The following is a 22,331-nucleotide window of genomic DNA, read 5'->3' on the forward strand; positions in this document are numbered from 1 at the left end:
GTGCTGAGGGTTTTTTCCTCCTTACAAGTAGATCATTAAATTGCCACATGTTCTATAGTTAAGCCTTGAGTTAAAATTATGTCACCAATAACAGAGGCTTGTCAATATGATATGTGTGTGTGTTCATAGCACTGTGCTTTTCTCTTAAACTGAAAAGGTGAGATGTTTTGTTGTGTGAAGATATATTGGTTTCTTCCCCTTTGCTTTATCTATTACCCTCACATTTAATGAAAATAATCTTGCTCGAAAGTTGCAGATGACTTGAGGGCAATGAACACTATATTCAAAATGAAACTAGGTTACTGTTTCTGCAACATGCAGTGGTTTTTATCAAAAGCTGTTTTGGTCTTAACTTTGAAATTATCCCCTTTTCTTTGAAGTGGTCATATTTTAATTTGGCGTGGTTTTAAAATTTAGAATTTCCCGAAGTGAACATAAAGATATTTTAATATTTTCTGAAGTGGTTGTTGTACGTAAGTTTATAGAAAACTTATTTTAAGACAGCATACTTCTTCAATAAGATCCAAAGGAAAATAGCAGGGTGTTGTGATGGGCGCCTGTAGTCCCAGCTACTCGGGAGGCTAAGGCAAGAGAATCACCTAAGCCCAAGAGCTGGAGGTTGCTGTGAGCTGTGATGTCACAGCATTCTACCGAGGGCGACAAAGTGAGACTGCCTCTAAAAAAAAAAAAAAAATCACAGTAAAAAATACTTAAGATTTAAGAAAGTGGCACCTGTAGCTCAATCGGCTAGGGCGCCAGCCACATACACCAGAGCTGGCGGGTTCAAATCCAGCCGGGCCTGCCAAACAACAATGGCAACTACAACAACAACAACAACAAAATAGCTGGGCATTGTGGTGGGTTCCTGTAGTCCCAGCAACTTGGGAGGCTGAGGCAAGAGAATTGCTTAAGTCCAAGAGTTGGAGGTTGCTATGAGCTGTGATGCCAGAGCACTCTACCGAGGGTGATGTAATAAGACTCTGTCTCAAAAAAAAAAGTATCACCCACAGATAGATCCAGAAGTCAGCCCAAGTTTGAGCCCTTACCCATTGTACTGATTAACTCAGGACTGGTGCTTTTCCAGGGAGAAGGAGGCTGGTGGAAGGACAAGGGGACCTTCACATTAAGGAATTATTCTGAATATTATTATACTGAATTATTCTGTCATTAAATTCAGTAGTCAGTTTTCTGTTACACTTTTTTGTTTGTTTGTTTATGACTCAAGCTGTCACCCTGGGTAGAGTGCTGTGCTATCACAGCTTATAGCAACCTCAAATTGGGCATAAGCGATTCTCTTGCCTCAGCCTCCCAAGTAACTGGGACTATAGGCACCTGCCACAACATCCAGCCGTTTTTTTGTTGTTGTTGCAGTTGTCGTTGTTTTAGCTGGTCCAGGCCAGGTTCGAACTCGCCAACCTCCATATATGTGGCCGGTGCCCTACCCATTGAGTTACGGGTGCCAACCTGTTTTATTTTTTGAATCACTTGGCTTCTGTTCACTGTAGTTTTTTTTTTTTGTTTGTTTGTTTTTGTTTTTTGTAGAGACAGACTCTCACTTTGTTGCCCTCAGTAGAGTGCTGTGGCATCACACAGCTCACAGCAACCTCCAGCTCCTGGGCTTAGACGATTCTCTTGCCTCAACCTCCCGAATAGCTGGGACTACAGGCGTCTGCCACAATGCCTGGCTATTTTTTTGTTGTTGTTGCAGTTTGGCTGGGGCCGGGTTTGATATATGGGGCCCGTACCCTACCCACTGAGCCATAGGCACCACCCCATGCACTATAGTTTTGTGTTTTTGTTTTACCTCATTGTTGTTTTCTTCTTTCTTTGTTAGTTTTTTCTCCTCTGCCCTTGGAGTTCCCTAAGGCTTGGTGCTCAGCCACTTTTTTTTTTCCATCCTGTCTTCCCGGACCCCAAATGTAAATTCTTTCTGTAGGCTGATGTCTCCCAAGTACGTAGCTACAGCTTTGACTTCTCCCATGATCGGGAGACTCTTCTACCCAATTAAGTACTTGACAATGCTGCTTGTCTAATTTATGTCTCAAACACAACTATACAAATTAGAGTGCACTGGGCTTCAAATAATAGAAAATCAAATTCAAAATAATCTGAAAATGAGGAAAATTTATCCTCACAAATAACAAGTACCTCGGTCTAGGATTGGTTTAAATCTTCTGGTTTAGCATCATCGTTCAGGACTCCCATTCATTTCACCTTTCTGCTCTGCCAGATTGAACATGTCTGCCTTGTCCTTTGGCCAACACCCATCATGGATGCAAGACGGGTACCACAGTTACATCACGTCCAGACAAGATGACCTCCAGCAGAAGGTGGTGGTTCTCTCTTCCTTATGCTTTTTAAGAGTTCAGAAGCTTTTCTCAAGAGCCTCCCAGCAGACTTCTACTTAAATCTTATAGTTCAAAACTTGGTCATGGGCTTGGCGCCTGTGGCTCAAACGACTAAGGCGCCAGCCACATACACCTAAATCCAGCCCGAGGCCCACCAGACAACAGTCACGGCCGCAACCAAAAAAATAGCCGGGTGTTGTGGCGGGCACCTGTAGTCCCAGCTATTTGGGAGGCGGAGGCAGAAGAATCACTTGAGCCCAGGAGTTTGAGGTTGCTGTGAGCTGTGATGCCATAGCACTCTACCTAGGGTGAAAGCTTGAGGCTCTGTCTCAAAAAAAACAAAACAAAAAAAAACTTGGTCATGGACCCATCAGTCATTGGCAAGGAGAATGTAGACATACAAACAATTTTCATACAAAATAGAATGATATAATAAATACAGTAGAACCATCCAAGGGACTAACTGGTCAATATACAGAGGTGGTCAACATAAAGAACTAGGTCTACTGTACTGATAACATACATGTGGTGCATATCTTGTCTATGAAAATTAGGTCTACTTAAGGAGGTGGTCAGCTATGGAGGTTCTGTTGTCTTATATAACAGAAATAGGAGCAGTAGAGTGGAAATACCCAAGGGAGAAGTGATAGGGGCTGGAGACTTTCGGAAAGACCTTCCAATATAAGTGGTATTTGACTGAATATTGAAAGATTAGTGAAATCCAGCTTTTAGGGAAGAAGATAAAAGGATTGAAGGGGCAGAATATGCTCCTGACTGACACAGAGAAATTATATGGTGTGCTCAGGGAATATTGAGTAGATCCCTAAGGCTGGTGGCTAGGGTTTATGGAGGGGTGGAGGGAAATGATGTTGAAAGGCAAAGTAGGCATCCTGATCTTGAAGGAAATTTGGATTTAATTTGTTAGTGGTTGTCACTGTAAGAATTTTTTGCAATATTTAGCAAAAAGCTTATCTAGATACTGGAGAAAAGAATAGAATTAGATACTATGTCTAAATTTGAGGCTTATTGTCTTAAAAATAATTTTTAAAATACCTTATCTCGGGTGGCGCCTGTGGCTCAGTGGGTAGGGCGCCAGCCCCATATACCAAGGGTGGCGGGTTCAAACTGGGCCTTAGGCAAACTGCAACAAAAAAATAGTTGTGGTCCTAGCTACTCAGGAGGCTGAGGCAAGAGAATCACCTAAGCCCAAGAGTTGGAGGTTGCTATAGCTGTGTGACACCATGGCATTCTACTGAGGGAGATAAAGTGAGACTGTCTCTACAAAAAAAAAAAAATGCCTTCTTTCCCACCTATGTTTTCTCACTAGAAATTCTTTTCTTTTTTTAAACTGTCTCACTCTGTTGTCTCAGACTAGAGGACAGTGATGTCAGCCTCATTCACAGCAACCTCAAACTACTAGGTTCAAGTTATCCTCCTGTCTCAGCCTCCCAAGTAGCTGGGACTACAGGTGCCCACCACAAGGCCCAGCTAATATTTTCTATGATTAGTAGAGATGGGTCTCACTCTGGCTCAGGCTGGTCTCGAACTCCTGAGCTCAAGCAATCCACCCGCCTCGGCCTCCCAGAGTGCTAGGATTACAGCCATGAGCCACTGCTCCTGGCCATCATTTTCTTATTTATCTTTTATTAAAGTATAATCAATAGTTTTTTTTTTTATTTTATTTGAGACAGAGTCTCGCTATGTCACCCTAGGTAGAGTGCTGTGGCATCACAGCTCACAGCAACGTCAAACTCCTGGGTTTAAGCAATTCTCTTGCCTCAGCCTCTCAAGTAGCTGGGTCTACAGGCTGCCCGCCACAACACCCAGCTATTTTTTTGTTGTAATTGTCATTGTTGTTTAGCTGGCCAGGCTGGGTTCGAACTTACCAGCCTCTGTGTATGTGGCCAGTGCGGTAACCACTGTGCTATGGGTGCTAAACCTCAGTAGTGGTTTTTAGTATATTCACAAGGTTGTACAACTATCACCAATGTCTAATTCCAGATCATTAGCATTCTCCCCAATAAGAAACCTGGAACCCATTAGCAGTTACTTACCATTCTTCTCTACCTCCAGCTCTTGTTAATCACTGATTCACTTTCTTTTCATATGTCTTTGCTTATTCTAGCCATTTCACGTAAATGGAATCATAAGTTATATAGCCTTTTATGTCTGGCTTTCTCTCAGCATAATGTTTTCAGGGCTCATCCGTGTTGTACCACATATCAGTACTTCATTCCTTTATGGCTGACAATATTCCATTATGTGGATATACATTTTATTGTTTCATCAGTTGATGTACATTTGGATTATAATGCTTCTGTGAATATTTGTTTACAAGTTTTCATATGAGCATAGATTTTTAGTTCTCTTGAGTATTTACCTAGCTAGGAACTCTGCATTTAACTTTGAGAACTGCCAGACTGTTCTCCAGAGTATACCATTTTATATTCCACTAGTAATGTTTGAGGCTTCCAGTTTTGGGCCAGGTGAGGTGGCTTATGCCTGTAATCCTAGAACTCTGGAAGGTTGAAGCAGGTAGACTGCTGAACTCTGGAGTTTGAGACTAGCCTGAGCAAGAGTGAGACTTCATCTCTACTAAAAATAGAAAAACTAGCTGGGCATTGTGGCAGGCTGAGGCAAGAGCATTACTCAAGCCCAAGAGTTTGAGATTACTATGAGCTATGACACCAGGGCTGGGCATTGAACTTTTTTTTTTTTTTTTTTTTGAGACAGAATCTCACTTTGTCATCCTTGGTAGAGTGCCGTGGTGTCATAGCTCATAGCAGCCTCCAACTCTTGGACTCTTGCCTCAACCTCCCAAGTAGCTGGGACTATAAGCTAGGCTATTTTTATTTTGTTTTTTTTTTTTTTTTTTAGAGATGAAGTCTCACTCTGGCTTAGGCTGGTCTCGAACCTGTGAGCTCAGGCAGTCCACCTGCCTTGGCCTCCCAGAGTGCAGGTATGAGCCACTGTGCCCAGCCTTACTTAGGTTTTAATGGAAATGATCACAGTAATATACACAAAACTTCTTACTCTACTTTTAAAAATATCTTCTTTGAGCAGGGCCCGGTGGCTCATGCAAAATCCAAATCCCTAGCATTCTGAGAGGCTGAGGCAGTAGGATCCCTTGGGTTTAGGATTTTGAGATTAGCCTGAGCAAGAGCAAGACCCTGTCTCTAGTAAAAATAGAAAAATTAGTCAGGCATTGTGGCAGGCACCTCCCAGTTATTCAGGAGTCTGAGGCAGAAAGATTGCTTACCCCAGGAGTTTGAGGTTGCTATGAGCTAGGTTGACACCATGGCACTCTATACCGGGCAACAGAGTGAGACTCTGTCTCAAAAGGAAAAAAAAAACTTCTTTGTTAAAATTATATTCTCTTATCTGTGGATGATGTTTGTGAATGGACTTGAATAACAGCAAAATGTTCTGAATATACATTGTGATCATGTAGGTCCTGCAGTATAGCTTATTTAGTATTTGATTTCTTCTTTGGCCCTGGAGTTATTGGTGAAAGTTAAGATTGCTTAAGCTGTGTGATGAGTAATGTGCTTTAGTTTTTATTGTCTTACATAGAAAGGTGGAAACTATTGATGCTTGAAGGTAATTAGATAGTACCTAAGAGAAATACCTCTCTTTTGTCCTCTTCCTCTGGCTGCACTGGCATGTTATTGGGGGAAACACAATGGCAGTCTCATTTAAATGCGTGTGTATAAAACTACAGTGAAATTTTATTTTTACAATAGCTTAGTCTAAAACTGAAGGTGACAGGCATTTCTGAATAACATTTCTTAACAGAGAATGAATTATTAGATGGGCTACTTAAAAAATTGTTTGACATGTTAAATTTTTATTAAATGAGGTTGCATTGAAATTAGTTCAGTTTTTTAACCATATAAAATAGAAGCATTTGAACACTTAGTGATATGTCATTTGAGGTTTTTGTTTATTGTAAAGATGACTCTTACAAAGTGGTGTGGTAGCTTTTCTGGTATATTCCAAGTTGATAATGTAAGCACTTTTGGAAATAAGGGACATTTATCAGTATGCTACTGATCCTATGGTATTAGAATCGAACCTTTTTTCACTGTTATTTTTGTTTCTGTAACTTCTACTTTATATGCTAAGTTCAAAGTCCACAAATTTATTTGTTATTTATTTCAGATTTACCTATTTGAAAGCTTAACCATTCTGTTGCAAGAAGGTGAATTAGGCTGGACGTGGTGGCTCACACCTTGTAATCTTAGCACTCTGGAAGGCCCAGGTGGGTGGATCTCCTGAGCAGGAGTTGGAGACCAGCCTGAGCAAGGTGAAACCCTGTCTATAATAAAAATGGAAAAACTAGCCAGGTACTATGGTGGGTGCCTAGAGTCCTAACTACTTGGAGGCTGAAACCAGAGGATCTCTTGAGGTTGCTGTAAGCTATGATGTCAGAGCATTCAGCCCCAGGGTGATTGAATGAGACACTGTCTCAAACAAAAAAAAAAAAAAAAGAAGAAGATGATGATGAATTAAAACATAATTTAAATTTTGGGTCTTTAATTTGACAAAACTGGTTACTATGAAACACAGACTGTAGATGGATCCAATTGAAAATATATCCACATCGGCTCGGCGCCTGTGACTCAAACGGCTAAGGCGCCAACCACATACACCTGAGCTGACGGGTTCTAATCCATCCTGGGCCGCCAAACAATGACGGCTGCAACCAAAAAATAGCCGGGCATTATGGTGGGCGCCTATAGTCCCAGCTACTTGGGAGGTGGAGGCAGGAGAATCACCTGAGCTCAGGAATTGGAGGTTGCTGTGAGCTGTGATGCTATGGCCCTCTACCCAGGGCAACAGCTTGAGGCTGTCTCAAAAAAAAGAAAATATATCCACGTCAATTAATATAACATTCTGGGTATTCTGAAGGGAGATGTGAATTCTACCAGCTAATGATAAAATTCAGACTCTCAAACACTAATTTGAAATTTTATTTATTTATTTTTTTTGTAGAGACAGAGTCTCACTTCATGGCCCTGGGTAGAGTGCCATGGCATCACACAGCTCACAGCAACCCCCAACTCCTGGGCTTAAGCGATTCTCTTGCCTCCCGAGTAGCTGGAAATTTTATTTTTTTTTACTTGGTGTGGCGTAGGTATTTTTTTGTTCACAACCTATGTGTATCTTTTGAGGTAATTGTTTCCCATTAATTCAGTAGGAGACAGGGTAGTAAACTGGGACTATGAGTTAGGAAACCAGCATCCCAGCATTTGCTGCATCACTTATGAGCAGTGACAATGGAAATGTTGTTGAATTGAACCTCAGCTATAAAGGTATTTTAGGATGCTGGTGCTTAAATATAATAAAACCTATGAAGTTTCATTTCTGTCATTTTCATGAGGTATTTCTTATATGCAGCATTCCTACCTACCTTTTCCCTTCACCCTTAGACTTCTGCCTTGTCCTTCAAGACCAGCTCCAGCTTTATCTTATCTCTCAAACTTTCCTTGACACGTTACCACCTTTTACCCTACTTAACTCCCTTTCCACACTGCCATCATATATTATGTGTATAATGAATGTGTTTAATTAACAAATACTTATATTAGTGCTTTCTATTACGAGATATTTTCACAAGCATTTATACCAGTAATAATCCCAGGGGGTAGATATTATTATTATCTACGTTTTATAGAAAATGAATAATTTGCCCAAAGTCACTCAGCTAGTAGGTGCTAGAGCCAGATTTTTATTTATTATTTATTATTTATTTTTTTTGAGACAGAGCCTCAAGCTATTGCCCTGGGTAGAGTGCCGTGGCATCACAGCTCACAGCAACCTCCAACTCCTGGGCTCAAGCGATTCTCCTGCGTCTGCTTCCCAAGAAGCTGGGACTACAGGCGCCTGCCACAACACCTGGCTATTTTTTTGGTTGCAACCGTCATTGTTGTTTGACTGGCCTGGGCTGGATTTGAACCCGCCAGCTCAGGTGTATGTGGCTGGTGCCTTAGCCGCTTGAGCCACAGGTGCTGAGCTTAGAGCCAGAGTTTTAATGCTAGCAGTCTGGTTTCAGAGTTTGTTTTGTTTTTGTTTTGAGACAGTCTTACTATGTCACCCTCTATAGAATGCTGTGGCATCACAGCTCACAACAACCTCAAACTCTTGGGCTTAAGCAACTCTCTTGCCTTAGCTTCCCCAAGTAGCTGGGATTATAGGCGCCCGCCACAACACCTGGCTATTTTTTTGTTGCTGTTGTCATTGTTTAGCTGGTCCGGTCCAGATTCAAACCTGTCAGCCTTGGTGTACGTGGTTGGCCTTGTAACCACTGTGTTACAGGCACCAAGCCAGGTTTCAGAGTTTGTGCTCTCAGCCACTATGATGTGTTTTCTTTTTCTTTTTTCTTTTTTTTTTTTTTTTGCAGTTTTTGGCAGGGGCTGGGTTTGAACCCACCACCTCCAGCATATGGGGCCGGTGCCCTACTCCCTTGAGCCACAGGCGCCACCCTTCTTTTTTTTTTGAGACCCTCAAGCTGTCTCCCTGGGTAGAGTGCCATGGCATCACAGAACTCACAGCAACCTCCAACTCCTGGGCTTAAGTGATTCTCTTGCCTCCGCCTGCCAAGTAGCTGGGACTACAGGTGCTTGCCACATTGCCTGGCTAATTTTTTTTTTTTTTTTTTTTTTTTTTGCAGTTGTCGTTGTTGTTTGGCAGGCCTGGGGTGGATTCGAACCCTCCAGCTCAGGTATCTGTGGCTTGCACCTTAGCCACTTGAGCTATAGGTGCCGAGCCTCACTATGGTGTGTTTTCTTTCTTTCTTTTTTTTTTAATGGTGTGTTTTCATATCTGCCTCCCGGGCAGACAGACCTTTGTGCATCTTAATGACTCTAGCTGCTATAATACCTAACATATAGTAGGCTTGTAATGAATGTTTAACAAATGTATGATAAACATGTTTTTTCTTAAACTGTCATATAAAATGTCATCATATAAATACAAATTATAACCATGACCATTTTGTAAATCAGAGAGTAGAATTTACCAAGTATTTTAGTTTTGCAGATTATTTTCTTTGGCTGCCACTTCTCAACTTGATAAATTACTAAGGTCTAGATTGGTAAAATTTATATATTTTTATTTGTATTTTTTTGCAGTTTTTGGCCGAGGCCGGGTTTGAACCCACCACTTCTGGTATATGGGGCCAGTGCCCTACTCCTTTGAGTCACAGACACCACCCAGATTGGTAAAATTTAAAGATTGACAGTACCAAAATTTGAATTAAAAAATGAACCCACAGCTGGGCGTGGTGACTCATGCCTATAATCCTAGCACTCTGGGTGGCCAAGGCACATGGATTGCTTGAGCTCAGGAGTTCAAGACCAGCTTGAGCAAGAATGAAACCCCATCTCTACTAAAAATAGAAAGAAAAAAAAAAACTAGCTAGGCATAGTGGCATGTGCCTTTGATCCCAGCTACTTGGGAGGGTGAGACAGGAGATCACTTGATCCCAGGAGTTTGATGTTACAATTAGCTATGATGACACCACTGCATTGTAGCTGGGCAACAGAGCAAGACTTTGTCTTGAAAAATCAAAAAGAAATACATTTTGGGCTCAGCACCTATAGCTCAGCGGCTAGGGTACCACCCTCATACACCTGGGCTGGCAGGTTCAAACCCGGCCTGGGCCTGCTAAACAACGACAACTACAACAAAAAGACGAGTGTTGTGGCGGGCTCCTGTAGTCCTAGCTACTTGGGAGGCTGAGGCAAGAGAATCACTTGGAGCCCAAGAGTTTGAGGTTGCTGTGAACTGTGATGCTACAGCACTCTACCGAGGGTGGCATAGTGAGACTTTGTCTCAAAAAAAAAAAAAGAAGAAGAAATACATTTTGTAAGAATATAGCTGGCATGAATAGTTTTTTTTTAATGTATCTGGACAAAATAAATTGAAATCTTCTAGAAAGGATTCATTATTCTAGATGCCATCAAAAACATTCATGATTAATGAAAGGAGGTCAGAATATCATCAATAGGAGTTTGGAAGAAGTAGATTTCAACCCTCATGAATAACTTTAGGGGCTCAGAACTTCAGTGGAGGAAGAAACCACAGATAGCGAAGAAATAGTAAGAGCATTAGAAGTAGAGTCTGAAGATGGGACTGAATTGCTGCAATCCCATAATAAAATTAGAATGGATGAGGTGTTACTTCTTGTGGACAAGCAGAGAGTGGTTTCATAAAATGGAATCTACTCATTGTGAAGATGTTGTGAATATTATTGAAATTAAATATTATTGTAAACACTGTTGAATTTAATATTACCTGAACTTAGTTGAATATTACCTAAACAATGACAGAGTTTGAGAGGATTGACTTCAATTTTGACAGTTCTGTTAGTAAGATGGTATGAAACAGCATCACATGCTATAGAGAAATTTTTCATGAAAGGAAGAGTCAATCCACATGGCAAACTTCGTTGCTGTCTTATTTTAAGAAATCGCCACAGCCACCTCACCTTTAGCAACCACCACCCTAATCAGTCAGCATTGACATCAAGGCAAGACCCTCTACCAGCAAAAAGATTGCAAGTTACCGAAGGATTAGATGATCATTGGCATTTTTTAGCAATGAATCATTTTCAATTAAGGTACAGGTATGTACGTTAGTTTTTAGACATAATGCTGTTGCACGCTATTATAGACTACAGCATAGTGTAGACTTATATTCACAAGAAAACTAAAAGATTCATGTGACTTGCTTTATTTTATTTATTTATTTATTATTTGTTTTTGAGACAGAGCCTCAAGCTGTTGCCCTGAGTAGAGTGCGGTGGCATCACAGCTCGTAGCAACCTCCAACTCCTGGGCTTAAACTCTGGGGCTCAACCTCCAACTCTTGCCTCAGCCTTCCAAGTAGCTGGGACTATAGGCACCCACCACAACGCCTGGCTATTTTTTGGTTGTAGTTGTCATTGTTGTTTGGCAGGCTGGGGCTGGATTCGAACCCACCAGGTCTGGTGTATGTGTCTGGCTCCTTAGCCGCTTAAGCTACAGGCGCCGAGCCATGACTTGCTGTATTGTGCTATTTGCTTTATTGCAGTGCTCTGCAATAAAGATGTGGGAACCAAACCCACATCTCCAAAGTGGGCCTGCACTCTTCTTCACCAGGCATAATGTTAAAAGTGTAGTGGCTTATGAAGCCACTGAACAAACCAGTGCTTGCTTTTAAGGAAGATATAGAATTAGGGTGTTTAGCTTTTTTGTTATGGTCTTTATGTAAGGCTTTCTTTTTAATTGTGAGAAAGCTTGCTCCTGGCTTTAAACATTAACTCACTGGGGAAAGTCTTGAATAAACCAACATTACTTCTGAGTTATACTGACATAATTTCTTTGTTTACTAGTAGCATTTGAAGTAATTCACATCAGAGAAATATGCTTTGTAGCATCTTTAGTCTCTTTTTAGAAAAGCTTTTTTTTTTTTTTTTTTGAGATAGGCTCTCATTCTGTCCCCCAGGCTGGAGTGTAGTAGTGTCAGCTGACTGCAACCTCAAACTCCTGGCCTCAAATGACCCTCCCATCTCAGCCTCCCAATGTGTTAGGATTATAGGTGTGAGCCACTGTGCCTGGCCTAGAAAAGCTATTTTATTGACCACCACCTTAATTAGGCGGTGTTATGAATGATTGTGAAGTCCAAATCTTTAATTTCTTCCTTGTCTCAAGACTGAATTGTATTCAGCCTTTGTGGCTCAAAGACCTCAGTTTTACATTAAGCATTTGATTCTTCTAAACTCTATGAATACCTAATTTGCTAGACTTTTTTCATTCTTGATTATAAACTGATCATTTCTTTTCTAAATTTATCCTTTTCATGCAATAATTTGTTAAAAAAAAACAAAAACAAATGAACACACTCATAATAGTCCATTTTCCCACCAGAGCTCCTAGCTTTTGTGGTACATTATCTACCTTCTGAGATAATTCACTGGTAATTTCACCACTGCATAATATAAATTGCTAATATTATAGCCTCCAGTAACTTTCCTTGCCCCCTTCCACCTGCTCCTAAGCCTTTGCCATATGTTTTAGATTTCTTGATAAAGCAGCACCCCACTCTGGGTTCTACCTGTACCAGCTAGGATAAGCCAGATTATGCTGCAGTCTTAAGCAATGTCATATCTCAGTGGCTTTAAAAACATGCTGTGCGGGCGGCGCCTGTGGCTCAGTGAGTAGGGCACCGGCCCCATATACTGAGGGTGGCAGGTTCGAACCCAGCCCCAGCCAAACTGCAACAAAAAATAGCTGGATGTTGTGGCGGGCGCCTATAGTTCCACCTACTCCAGAGGCTGAAGCAAGAGAATCGCCTAAACCCAAGAGCTGGAGGTTGCTGTGAGCTGTGACACCATAGCACTCTACAGAGGGCAACAAAGTGAGACTCTGTCTTTAATAAAAATAAAAACATGCTGTGTGTATCCTATAGGTTATCTCAGTCATTTGAGGGCTTAGGCTTATAGCAACCATCACTTTGAAGATTGCTAGTCACTGTGACAGTGGGAAAAGAAGTCTGAAGGGTCTCATAATGGTTAGTAAATAACCTGTCCTTCCCCTGTTACTGGCCAGAAGTAGTCATAGGGCACCACTCAGCTACAGAGGAGGTGGGAATTATAGAGTATAGTCCTATCACGTGCTCAGAAAGCCAAGAACTAGAAATACTTGGAAAATGAATTGATGACCACCACAGAGGATTTTCTTTCTTTTTTTAATTTGTTTTTTTTTTAGTTTTGTTTATTTCCTAGCTTTTGCTAGTTAATTGAATTTCACTGTCACTCCTTGCTTAATTTGAGAAAATTTATATGAATAAATTTATTTAAATGATGTTTATAGTGGTTTGTGTTCTTTGCATAGGTCAAAAGTTTTGGTGCATGTAGAATAAAGCTCCTAGGATTTTCCTACATTATATAGGGTATGAAACTATTTGTTGATGCAAAAGAATTACTGAGTTTAAATTATTTCAGGGCATCATTTGTCATAATAGAAATAGACTATGGGCTTTGAAGTCAGGCAGGCCTAGAGTCAAACACTGCCTTTGTCATTAGATATGTGATCTTAGCCAAATTATTTAGCCTCTCTGAGCCATAATTTGAATGAATTATGAATTCATAATTCATTTATGAATATAAGAAAGTATATATGTGTATGATTGTCTATATTTATATATGTCCATTTATGTGTCAAATAAAACATGGTAGCATTAATTACCACTCCTTTCTGAAATTCCACTGAAGGTGAAAGTAAAATAATTTCTTTAGAAAAGAAAGACTGGCTCAGTGCCTGTAGCTCAAGTGGCTAAAGTGCCAGCCACATACACCTGAGCTGGCAGGTTCGAATCCAGCCCAGGCCTGCCAAACAACAATGACGGCTGCAACCAAAAAAAAAAAAAAAAAAAAATAGCTGGGCGTTGTAGCAGGCGCCTGTAGTCCCAGCTACTTGGGAGGTGGAGACAGAAGAATCACTTGAGCTCAGGAGTTGGAGGTTGCTGTGAGCTGTGATACCACAGCAGTCTACCCAGGGCGACAGCTTGAAGCTGTCTCAAAAAGAAAAAAGAAAGGCTTGGCCTTACAGGCTCACTAATCTCAGTACTTTGAGAGGCTAATGTAGGAGGATCACTTGAGGCCAGGTGTTCAAGGCCAGCCTGAGCAACATAGTGAAATCCTGGTTGTATAAAAAATTTTTAAATATAATTTCAAGGCTCAGAGCCCGTAAAACAGTGGCTACAGCACCAGCCACATGCACTGAGGCTGGCGGGTTTGAACCTGGCCCAGGCATCGTAAGCAACAATGACAACTGCAACAGAAAAATACCCAGGTGTTGTGGAGGGCACATGTAGTCCCAACTATTTGGGAGGCTGAGGCAAGAGAATCACTTAAGCCCAAGAATTTGAGGTTGCTGTGAGCTGTGACGCCATAGTACTCTACCAAGGGCGACATAGTGAGATTCTGTCTCTCTCTCTTTCACTAACACATACACAAATATATATATATATATATTACATTTCATAAAGGAAAAAGTAAATCCATAAGTACAAAGAAAATGGAGAGAAAATGAAAGAAGATAATAGCAAAGGGCTGATAATTATAGTTGTGAACATACATAGTCATCATAATATAAGCAATATTGATTATTAAAAAGTTGTGATATAGCTATATTGGAAGGATGAGGAGAGTTGGGAACAATAAGGTAAGAAAACTATGTGGGTGATAAGATATTATCTGAAGTTGGGGAAAAAGTCAAGAAATAGAAATAAAATTATATTGTATAGAAATAACAGAAATAGGGTGGCACCTATGGCTCAGTGAGTAGGGTGCCGGCCCCATATGCTGAGGGTGGTGGGTTTGAGCCTGTTCCCAGCCTAACTTCAACTAAAAAATAGCCAGGCGTTGTGGCTGGTGCCTGTGGTCCCAGTTATTCGGGAAGCTGAGGCAGGAGAATTGCCTAAGCCCAGGAGTTGGAGGTTGCTGTGAGGTGTGACGCCATGGCTCTCTTCCGAGAGCGATAAAGTGAGACTCTGTCTCTAAAAGAAAAGAAAGAAATAACAGAAATAAACACATGGGTTGGAGGGGACAGCTAAAATAGCATTATTTTCCCAGGGGAGAATGAGACTCACGGTTTAGAGTATATTTGACTTATAGGACTATGGATGGATGGGTGGGTTTTTTTTTAATGCTTACTTTGATTAAGAATATGAGTTTAAAAACAACCCAGACTTTTGTGGTGGATATTGAAATAATGAACAATGAAAGCTTTTATAGTGCCTATGCACATAGCAGGCATTTAATAGATACTGTTTCCTTTTGTCAGCTAGACAGGGTATATGCTTGCAGTAATATTCATATGACTCAGAGGTTAGGTGGTTGGCTAAACAGCAATGTGCGGTATGTCACAGAGCAAATTATATGCCTTTCTAACCTGTTTTTTTTTAATGGGTGGTTTTATTTTTCTTGGAACCGTAACAACCTGATGGTTACTGTTTCTTAGAATTTAGACTTCTGTGTAACCAGAACATGAAAAGTGACCTAGTTATTGAGTAGTTCTAGTAAACTATACCTGGAACAACTTTAAAAATAATTAGCAACCTTCAAGTTACTCTAATAAACCTGAAAACAATTATATCTACACCTACATTATACATTATTTAAAGCCAGGACATTTTCTTTCTCTGCTGTAGTTATTTCTTACTTTGGGCGGGGAGTGGTTTGTTTGTTTGCTTGAGACAGGGTCTACTGCCCAGGCTAGGATACCAGGTTGTTAGCCTAGCTCACAGAAACCTCAAACTCCTGGCCTCAAGCAATCCTCCTGCCTCAGTCTCCCAAGTACCTGGGACTACAGGTGCTTGCTACTATGCCTGGCTAATTTTTCTATTTTTTAGTAGAGATGGGGTCTCACTGCTGCTCAGACTGGTCTTGAACTCCTGAGCTCAAGGGATCCTCCTGCCTTGGCCTCCCAGAGTGCTAGGATTACAGGCATGAGCTACTCGCCTGGCCTCTCTTCTATAGTTATTTCAATTAAGTGTTTTATTTCCATGGTCTACTGTACCTATCCCACTACTACCTTTGTTCTGTGAGCTCTTACTGCAATGCATGTACTGATCGATGTTGAAAGCAAACCAGTAGTATAATGCTCTTGTGTGTTTCATGTATAACTATCCTGAAAAGGCCTTGTGGACAAAGACCGTATATTTTGCCATATGAATATGTCCCATAGTATCCAAGAAAATGAGTGCTATGCAATAGCAGATATTTATTCATTAGGTATATACTCTGTTCTTGGCATTACACTAAGCTCTAAGCATATCTTGGTGAACTGGACAGATGTAGATCTTGCTGTTAAAATTTACATTTTAGGCTCAGCGCCCGTCGCTCAGTGAGTAGGGTGCCGGCCACATACACCAAAGCTGGCAGGTTTGAGCCCAGCCCAGGCCTGCTAAAAAACGACAATGATAACTACAACCCACCCCCTCCAAAAATAGCAGGGCATTGTGGCAGGCACCTGTAGTCCCAGCTACTAGGGAGGCTAAGGCAAGAGAATCATTTAAGCCCAAGAGTTTGAGGTTGCTAGGAGCTGTGACGCCATGGTACTCTACTGAGGGCAACATAGTGAAACTCTATCTCAAAAAAGAATTTACATTTTAGTAGAATGTGAATTCCTGTAATCCAGAAAAATAAAGGCCGGTGCTAAACTGTTCAAGTAGTAAAAAGCTTTAAAGAGTTTTAATAATTTTGAGCTATGTTTGTTGTGACTTAAATGCATGCTATAAAAAGGAAATGGTGACATCTGATTTTTTTCCTCTTTGCTTTGTAGATAAGATGCTCCAAGTCCCTTGCAGCTCTCTTCAGAAGAAAAATCGCTAGTGCTCTGCTCTTGCCATAATACCAAACCTTTTTGACTTATACTTTGGTGCTGCAACACGGGAAGAATTACACACAGGTTCCAGGAATAACTTTTTTTTTTTCATTTGAGTGCTTCTTTGTGGATGGAAAATGATTTGAGTCTTAATAATTACTTTGTTTTTAAAGCTATTTCTCTATAGTCTGAACTCTTTAATAAAGTGGGCCACTTAACCAATGAGCCACACAGCCAGTTCTTGTCAGGAGCTGGTTGAAAACTGTGCTGTGCATGTAGCAGGGATGGCACAAGAAGACAGCCGTCGTGGTCAAGTGCCATCTACATTTTATCATGGTGCCAACCAAGAACTTGACCTGTCCACCAAAGTGTACAAAAGGGAATCAGGAAGTCCTTATTCTGTGTTAGTGGACACCAAGATGAGCAAACCGCACCTCCATGAAACAGAGGAACAGCCATATTTCAGGGAGACAAGAGCAGTGTCTGACGTGCATGCTGTTAAAGAAGACCGGGAGAATTCTGATGACACGGAAGAGGAGGAAGAGGAAGAAGTCTCTTACAAAAGGGAGCAGATCATAGTAGAGGTAAACCTTAATAATCAAACATTAAATGTATCTAAAGGGGAAAAGGGTGTCTCTTCACAGTCCAAAGAGACTCCTGTTCTTAAGACAAGCAGTGAGGAGGAAGAGGAAGAAAGTGAGGAAGAGGCCACAGATGACAGCAACGACTATGGAGAGAATGAAAAGCAGAAGAAAAAGGAGAAGATAGTGGAGAAAGTTAGCGTCACACAAAGGAGAACAAGAAGAGCTGCCTCTGTTGCTGCAGCTACGACTTCCCCTACTCCTAGAACTACAAGAGGTCGTAGGAAGAGTGTAGAGCCACCTAAGCGTAAGAAGCGGGCTGCAAAGGAGCCCAAAGCACCAGTCCAGAAAGCTAAGTGTGAAGAGAAAGAGACTCTGACCTGTGAGAAGTGCCCCAGGGTATTTAACACTCGCTGGTACCTGGAGAAGCACATGAACGTTACTCATAGGCGCATGCAGATTTGTGATAAGTGTGGCAAGAAGTTTGTCCTGGAAAGTGAGCTGTCCCTTCACCAGCAAACAGACTGTGAAAAAAACATTCAGGTAGGTTTCATCACCAAGAGGGCAAACTTTTCAGGATAGAACCTGGCTGTTGAGATTCATCTTGTGTCTGCCCAAGAGAATAAATACGATAGAGGCTGAAAGGACAGATTTCACCAATTTATCATTTGAAAAGCTCCTGCTTTGGTCTTTTCAAAACTGAGGCTTAACATTCTATTTCAAAGGCATTAAATTTAACTGACGCTGGACTAGTGGGAACCCAGGTACACTGGAAGGGGGATCTGTTATAGATGATTGACCAGAATGTAAAATCAACACCAACTTTGCACTGAGATTCACTGTTGTAGAACATGTAATTTAATTCATTCTGGCATCTTCTGTGTCGGGAGATACTGAGTAAAGGTCAGGAGTAGAGAAAGGTCCCTTTCTAGCCTTAAAAGGATGCCAGATTCTAGTGCAGCTGATTGGGACAAAAACCATAATGACTCAGACCGGTGGAAATGGAAGATCTCCAGGAGTGAGTTTGCTTTTACCATTGGAGAGATGACAACACTAAATTTATCAAGAGGCTGAGCCCATGGGAATATGCAAACTTTAAACAGAGCCTGAGCTGGTTAAAAATGTTGCCCACCTGCCCAGTAGGGGTACATAATATTACTACAGTATTGTTAAGGTAACAAAATACGGTATTCAAACCAACCTGGCATCTTGAACGGACTATATTGCAGTAATTTAAGAGGTGTGCTAATTATATTATGTTGAGTGGATTACAGCTATATTGGTTTGCCCATGTGAATGCATATTATTGAATATTCATAAAAGGTAAGTCTATTAATATCTACATAAGATTTGTAAAATAGAAATATCTTGTACCATATTTAAGCCAAACTATTTAAAAAAGATAAATCATTTTGATTTGTGTTTTGGAGTACTGCTAATATTGGTAGTCACTTGGAAGTTTGACTTTTCTCCTGCTCTTTTAATCAACAACTGGGATCGTTGCTTTACTTAAAAAAATGTTTTGAAAAATAGAAATTACGTTTGCTAAAAATTCACTGCTTTTGATTCATCAATTATGACTTGATCTCCGACATGCTGGGTAAATGAAAGAAGAAAGAGTCATGGCGCCCATATCCTCCAATAACTGCTAACACCCTGGCATGATTATGAATTGGTTGCAACACTTCAGGCCATAAGGAGTGATGCAGTGCTGCACCCTAGAGGTCAAACTGGACTCTGTAATGATTCATTATTGAAAAGGTGTTCTTAATCTTTTTATATATATATATATATTATTTTTTTTAACTTAAATTTGCTTTATTAAGTTACAGAAAACATTTGATAAATCCTTTTTTGGTGACTTTCTTTGCTGTTCTTCATCATAATATTTTTAAATTTGTGTTTAAGTTTTGTGGATTCTGCTAAATGAACGAACTCTCTTCCCAAAGAATAGTGTGCTTTATAATGTTTAGATCCTAATAATCTTGATGATGTGGTAGCATGCAAAAATTAAAACCCTGCCCTACAAAATGGCTTACAGGACTAGTCTATCTTTTTCTAGCACAATATCCAGTCAGAGGCTTATGTTTTATAACTTTTCTCAGAGTTCTTATTTCCTGGAGTGGCATTGGTACTCAGATTTTTATTTATAGTGAATACTAACTAGTTCTCTTAAGTATCCCAGAGTCTGATAATTAACCATAAACCTTCTGATATTGTTTTGCTTTAATGAGAAGTATTTTATTTTGATATACTTGGTCTGATATTCCAGGTTATTAATGATTCATAATGTAAAGCACTAAGGAGCATGGCATATTTTTTCTGTAGATGCATGTAAAGGGAGCTCTAGATCTGGGCTAAAGGGGAAGAGAGGAGGGATACTAATAGTTTAGAGATTGTTAAATTCTGCCAGAGGGAAATGTTTAATAGAATAAATTACATTTGGGAAAATATAACAAAACTCAATTTTTTTTTTTTAAGAGAGAGTCTCACTTTGTCACCCTCTGTAGAGTATTGTGACATCATAGCTCACAGCAACCTCCGGCTCTTGGGCTTAGCTGATTCTCTTGCCTCAGCCTCCTGAGTAGCTGGGACTACAGGCGCCTACCACAATGCCTGGCTATTTTTTTGTTGCAGTTTGGCCGGGGCCGGGTTCGAACCTGCCATCCTCGGTATATGGGGCCAGCATCCCACTCACTGAGCCACAGGCGCCACCCCACAAAACTTAGTTGTTTTTTTTTTTTTTTTGCAGTTTTTGGCCGGGGCTGGGTTTGAACCCACCACCTCCAGCATATAGGGCCGGTGCCCTACTCTGTTGAGCTACAGGCGTGGCCCAAAACTTAGTTTTTTATTAATGAAGGCCATAAATGCTTTTTATAAGGTACAAAAAACGTTTTATACTCCTACAGATCTATAACCATTAATATGCTGTTTTATTTTTATTTATGCTAATTTATTTTAATTTTTTTTTTTTTGAGACAGAACCTCACTTTGTCACCCTTGATAGAGTGATATGGCTTCATAGCTCACAGCAACCTCAAATTCTTGGGCTCAAGTGATTCTCTTTCTTCAGCCTCCTGAGTAGCTGGGACTACAGGCGCCCACCACAGCGCCCACTATTTTTAGAGATAGGGGTCTCGCTGTTGCTCAGGCTGGTCTCGAACCTGTGAGCTCTGGCAATCCACTGCCTTGGCCTCCCAGCGCGCTGGCAATCCACCACACCTGGCCCTATTTATGCTAATTTAAATTAGTTTGTGTTCTCTGGTAAAAACCTATTAACTGCATGGTGACCCCTGTGTAGGAGGCAGCTGTTCTTGCTAATTCATACATTAAAAAAACTTGAAAGTTCTTTTCATAACACTAGATAATAACAGTCAATTTTTTTTTTTTTTTTTTGAGACACAGTCTCACTATGTCACCCTCGGTAGAGTATCATGGCATCACGGCTCACAGCAACCTCCAACTATTGGGCTTAAGCGATTCTCTTGCCTCAGCCTCCCAAGTAGCTAGGACTATAGGTGCCTGCCACAATGCCTGGCTATTTTTTTGTTGCTGTTGTCATCGTTGTTTAGCAGGCCCAGGCGGGATTCGAACCCATCAGACCAATGTATGTGGCTGTTGCACTAACCACTGAGATATTGGCACCAAGCCAAGCCGATTTTTTTTTTTTTTTTTGTAGAGACAGAGTCTCACTTTACTGCCCTCGGTAGAGTGCCGTGGCGTCACACGGCTCACAGCAACCTCCAGCTCTTGAGCTTATGTGATTCTCTTGCCTCAGCCTCCCGAGTAGCTGGGACTACAGGCGCCCGGCCACAACGCCCGGCTATTTTTTTGTTGCAGTTTGGCCGGGGCTGGGTTTGAACCCGCCACCTTCGGCATATGGGGCTGGTGCCCTACTCACTGAGCCACAGGCGCCGCCCCGATTTTTTTTATATTAGTTGAACTTTCCACTTTTTATCTTAGTTTTTGCCATTGTTTTCATACTCCCAAAGTATGTCTAAAAGATGCATCTTGGACAATAGAACATACAGATGTTCGTGTTGGAATCTGGACTCTGTGAAAGAATAGCATTTATCTGGATTCTGGCTTTGTGCCATGAACTGAAAGCACATCCATTTCATCTGCCTATAGGCTGGTATGGCTTTCTGCAAGCCCCTGTAAATAAAGATTTTTTTCTATTTATCCTGTTCAGTGTGTTTCCTGTAACAAATCATTCAAGAAACTCTGGTCCCTTCATGAACATATCAAGATTGTCCATGGATATGCAGAAAAGAAATTTTCCTGTGAAATTTGTGAGAAGAAATTCTATACCATGGCTCACGTGCGGAAACACATGGTTGGTAAGTTTTTTCTGCTTTTCTCTTACACCTGTATTTTACTCTTGTCTTTCGGTGTGCTTTATACCCTGGATTGGGCAAGATATGAAAAATTATCTATCTTACCTTAATCAGTTTTGACATGTTGAAACTAAATGCAGCGGGTCCTTTATAAGCATCACCAAATTGGATAGTGTAGTCTTCCACACCCAGATTTCTTTTCAACATTGTTATTTTTCTCTTCAGTACAGTGCTATTAAAGACTCACAAATCAGGTGTAGAAAACTAAGATGGCATAATTGCTTTATAGCAGGATAATTGTCTTTTCTAGTTTGAAATTTCTGGTGGATTTGTTTTGAATATAAGTGTATTTCTGTGTTGCAGCACACACGAAAGACATGCCATTTACATGTGAAACCTGTGGAAAATCATTCAAACGCAGTATGTCACTCAAGGTGCACTCATTGCAGCATTCTGGAGAGAAGCCCTTCAGATGCGAGGTAAGAATGTGCTACCCACAGGCCCAGACCTCGGGATGAAGGTGGCAGTGAGGGAGAGGTGTGCTGAGCACAAGGTGCTATCCCCGGGGCCTTCAGACACACTCTCGGCTTTGTGTGTTCTCTTGCTGCCAGGTAGAGAAACACCATTTTTTTTCTAGAGACAGAGTCTCACTTTATCGCCCTTGGTAGAGTGCCGTGGCATCACAGCTCACAG

General features: G+C 40.9%; 1 protein-coding gene across 6 annotated transcripts in view; it reads left to right on the forward strand.

Annotated features, from left to right (window-relative positions):
• The window catches only part of ZNF652 (zinc finger protein 652), a 69,788-nt gene that overhangs the window by 24,018 nt on the left and 23,439 nt on the right, over positions 1 to 22,331 (forward strand). For 2 of the 6 annotated variants that reach the window (XM_053569482.1, XM_053569486.1), the window contains exons 2-5: positions 2,231 to 2,330; positions 16,679 to 17,844; positions 21,494 to 21,641; positions 22,002 to 22,117. In XM_053569482.1, the coding sequence (XP_053425457.1) occupies positions 16,942 to 17,844; positions 21,494 to 21,641; positions 22,002 to 22,117 (1,167 nt within the window). In that variant the 5' untranslated portion in view covers positions 2,231 to 2,330; positions 16,679 to 16,941. Of the gene's footprint in view, positions 1 to 2,230; positions 2,331 to 6,509; positions 6,655 to 9,018; positions 9,073 to 16,678; positions 17,845 to 21,493; positions 21,642 to 22,001; positions 22,118 to 22,331 lie in introns of those variants that run through there. The other 4 variants (XM_053569483.1, XM_053569484.1, XM_053569485.1 and 1 more) reach the window with 4 other exon arrangements.

Source organism: Nycticebus coucang, chromosome 18, assembly GCF_027406575.1.
Source record: "Nycticebus coucang isolate mNycCou1 chromosome 18, mNycCou1.pri, whole genome shotgun sequence".
Taxonomy (NCBI): domain Eukaryota; kingdom Metazoa; phylum Chordata; class Mammalia; order Primates; family Lorisidae; genus Nycticebus; species Nycticebus coucang.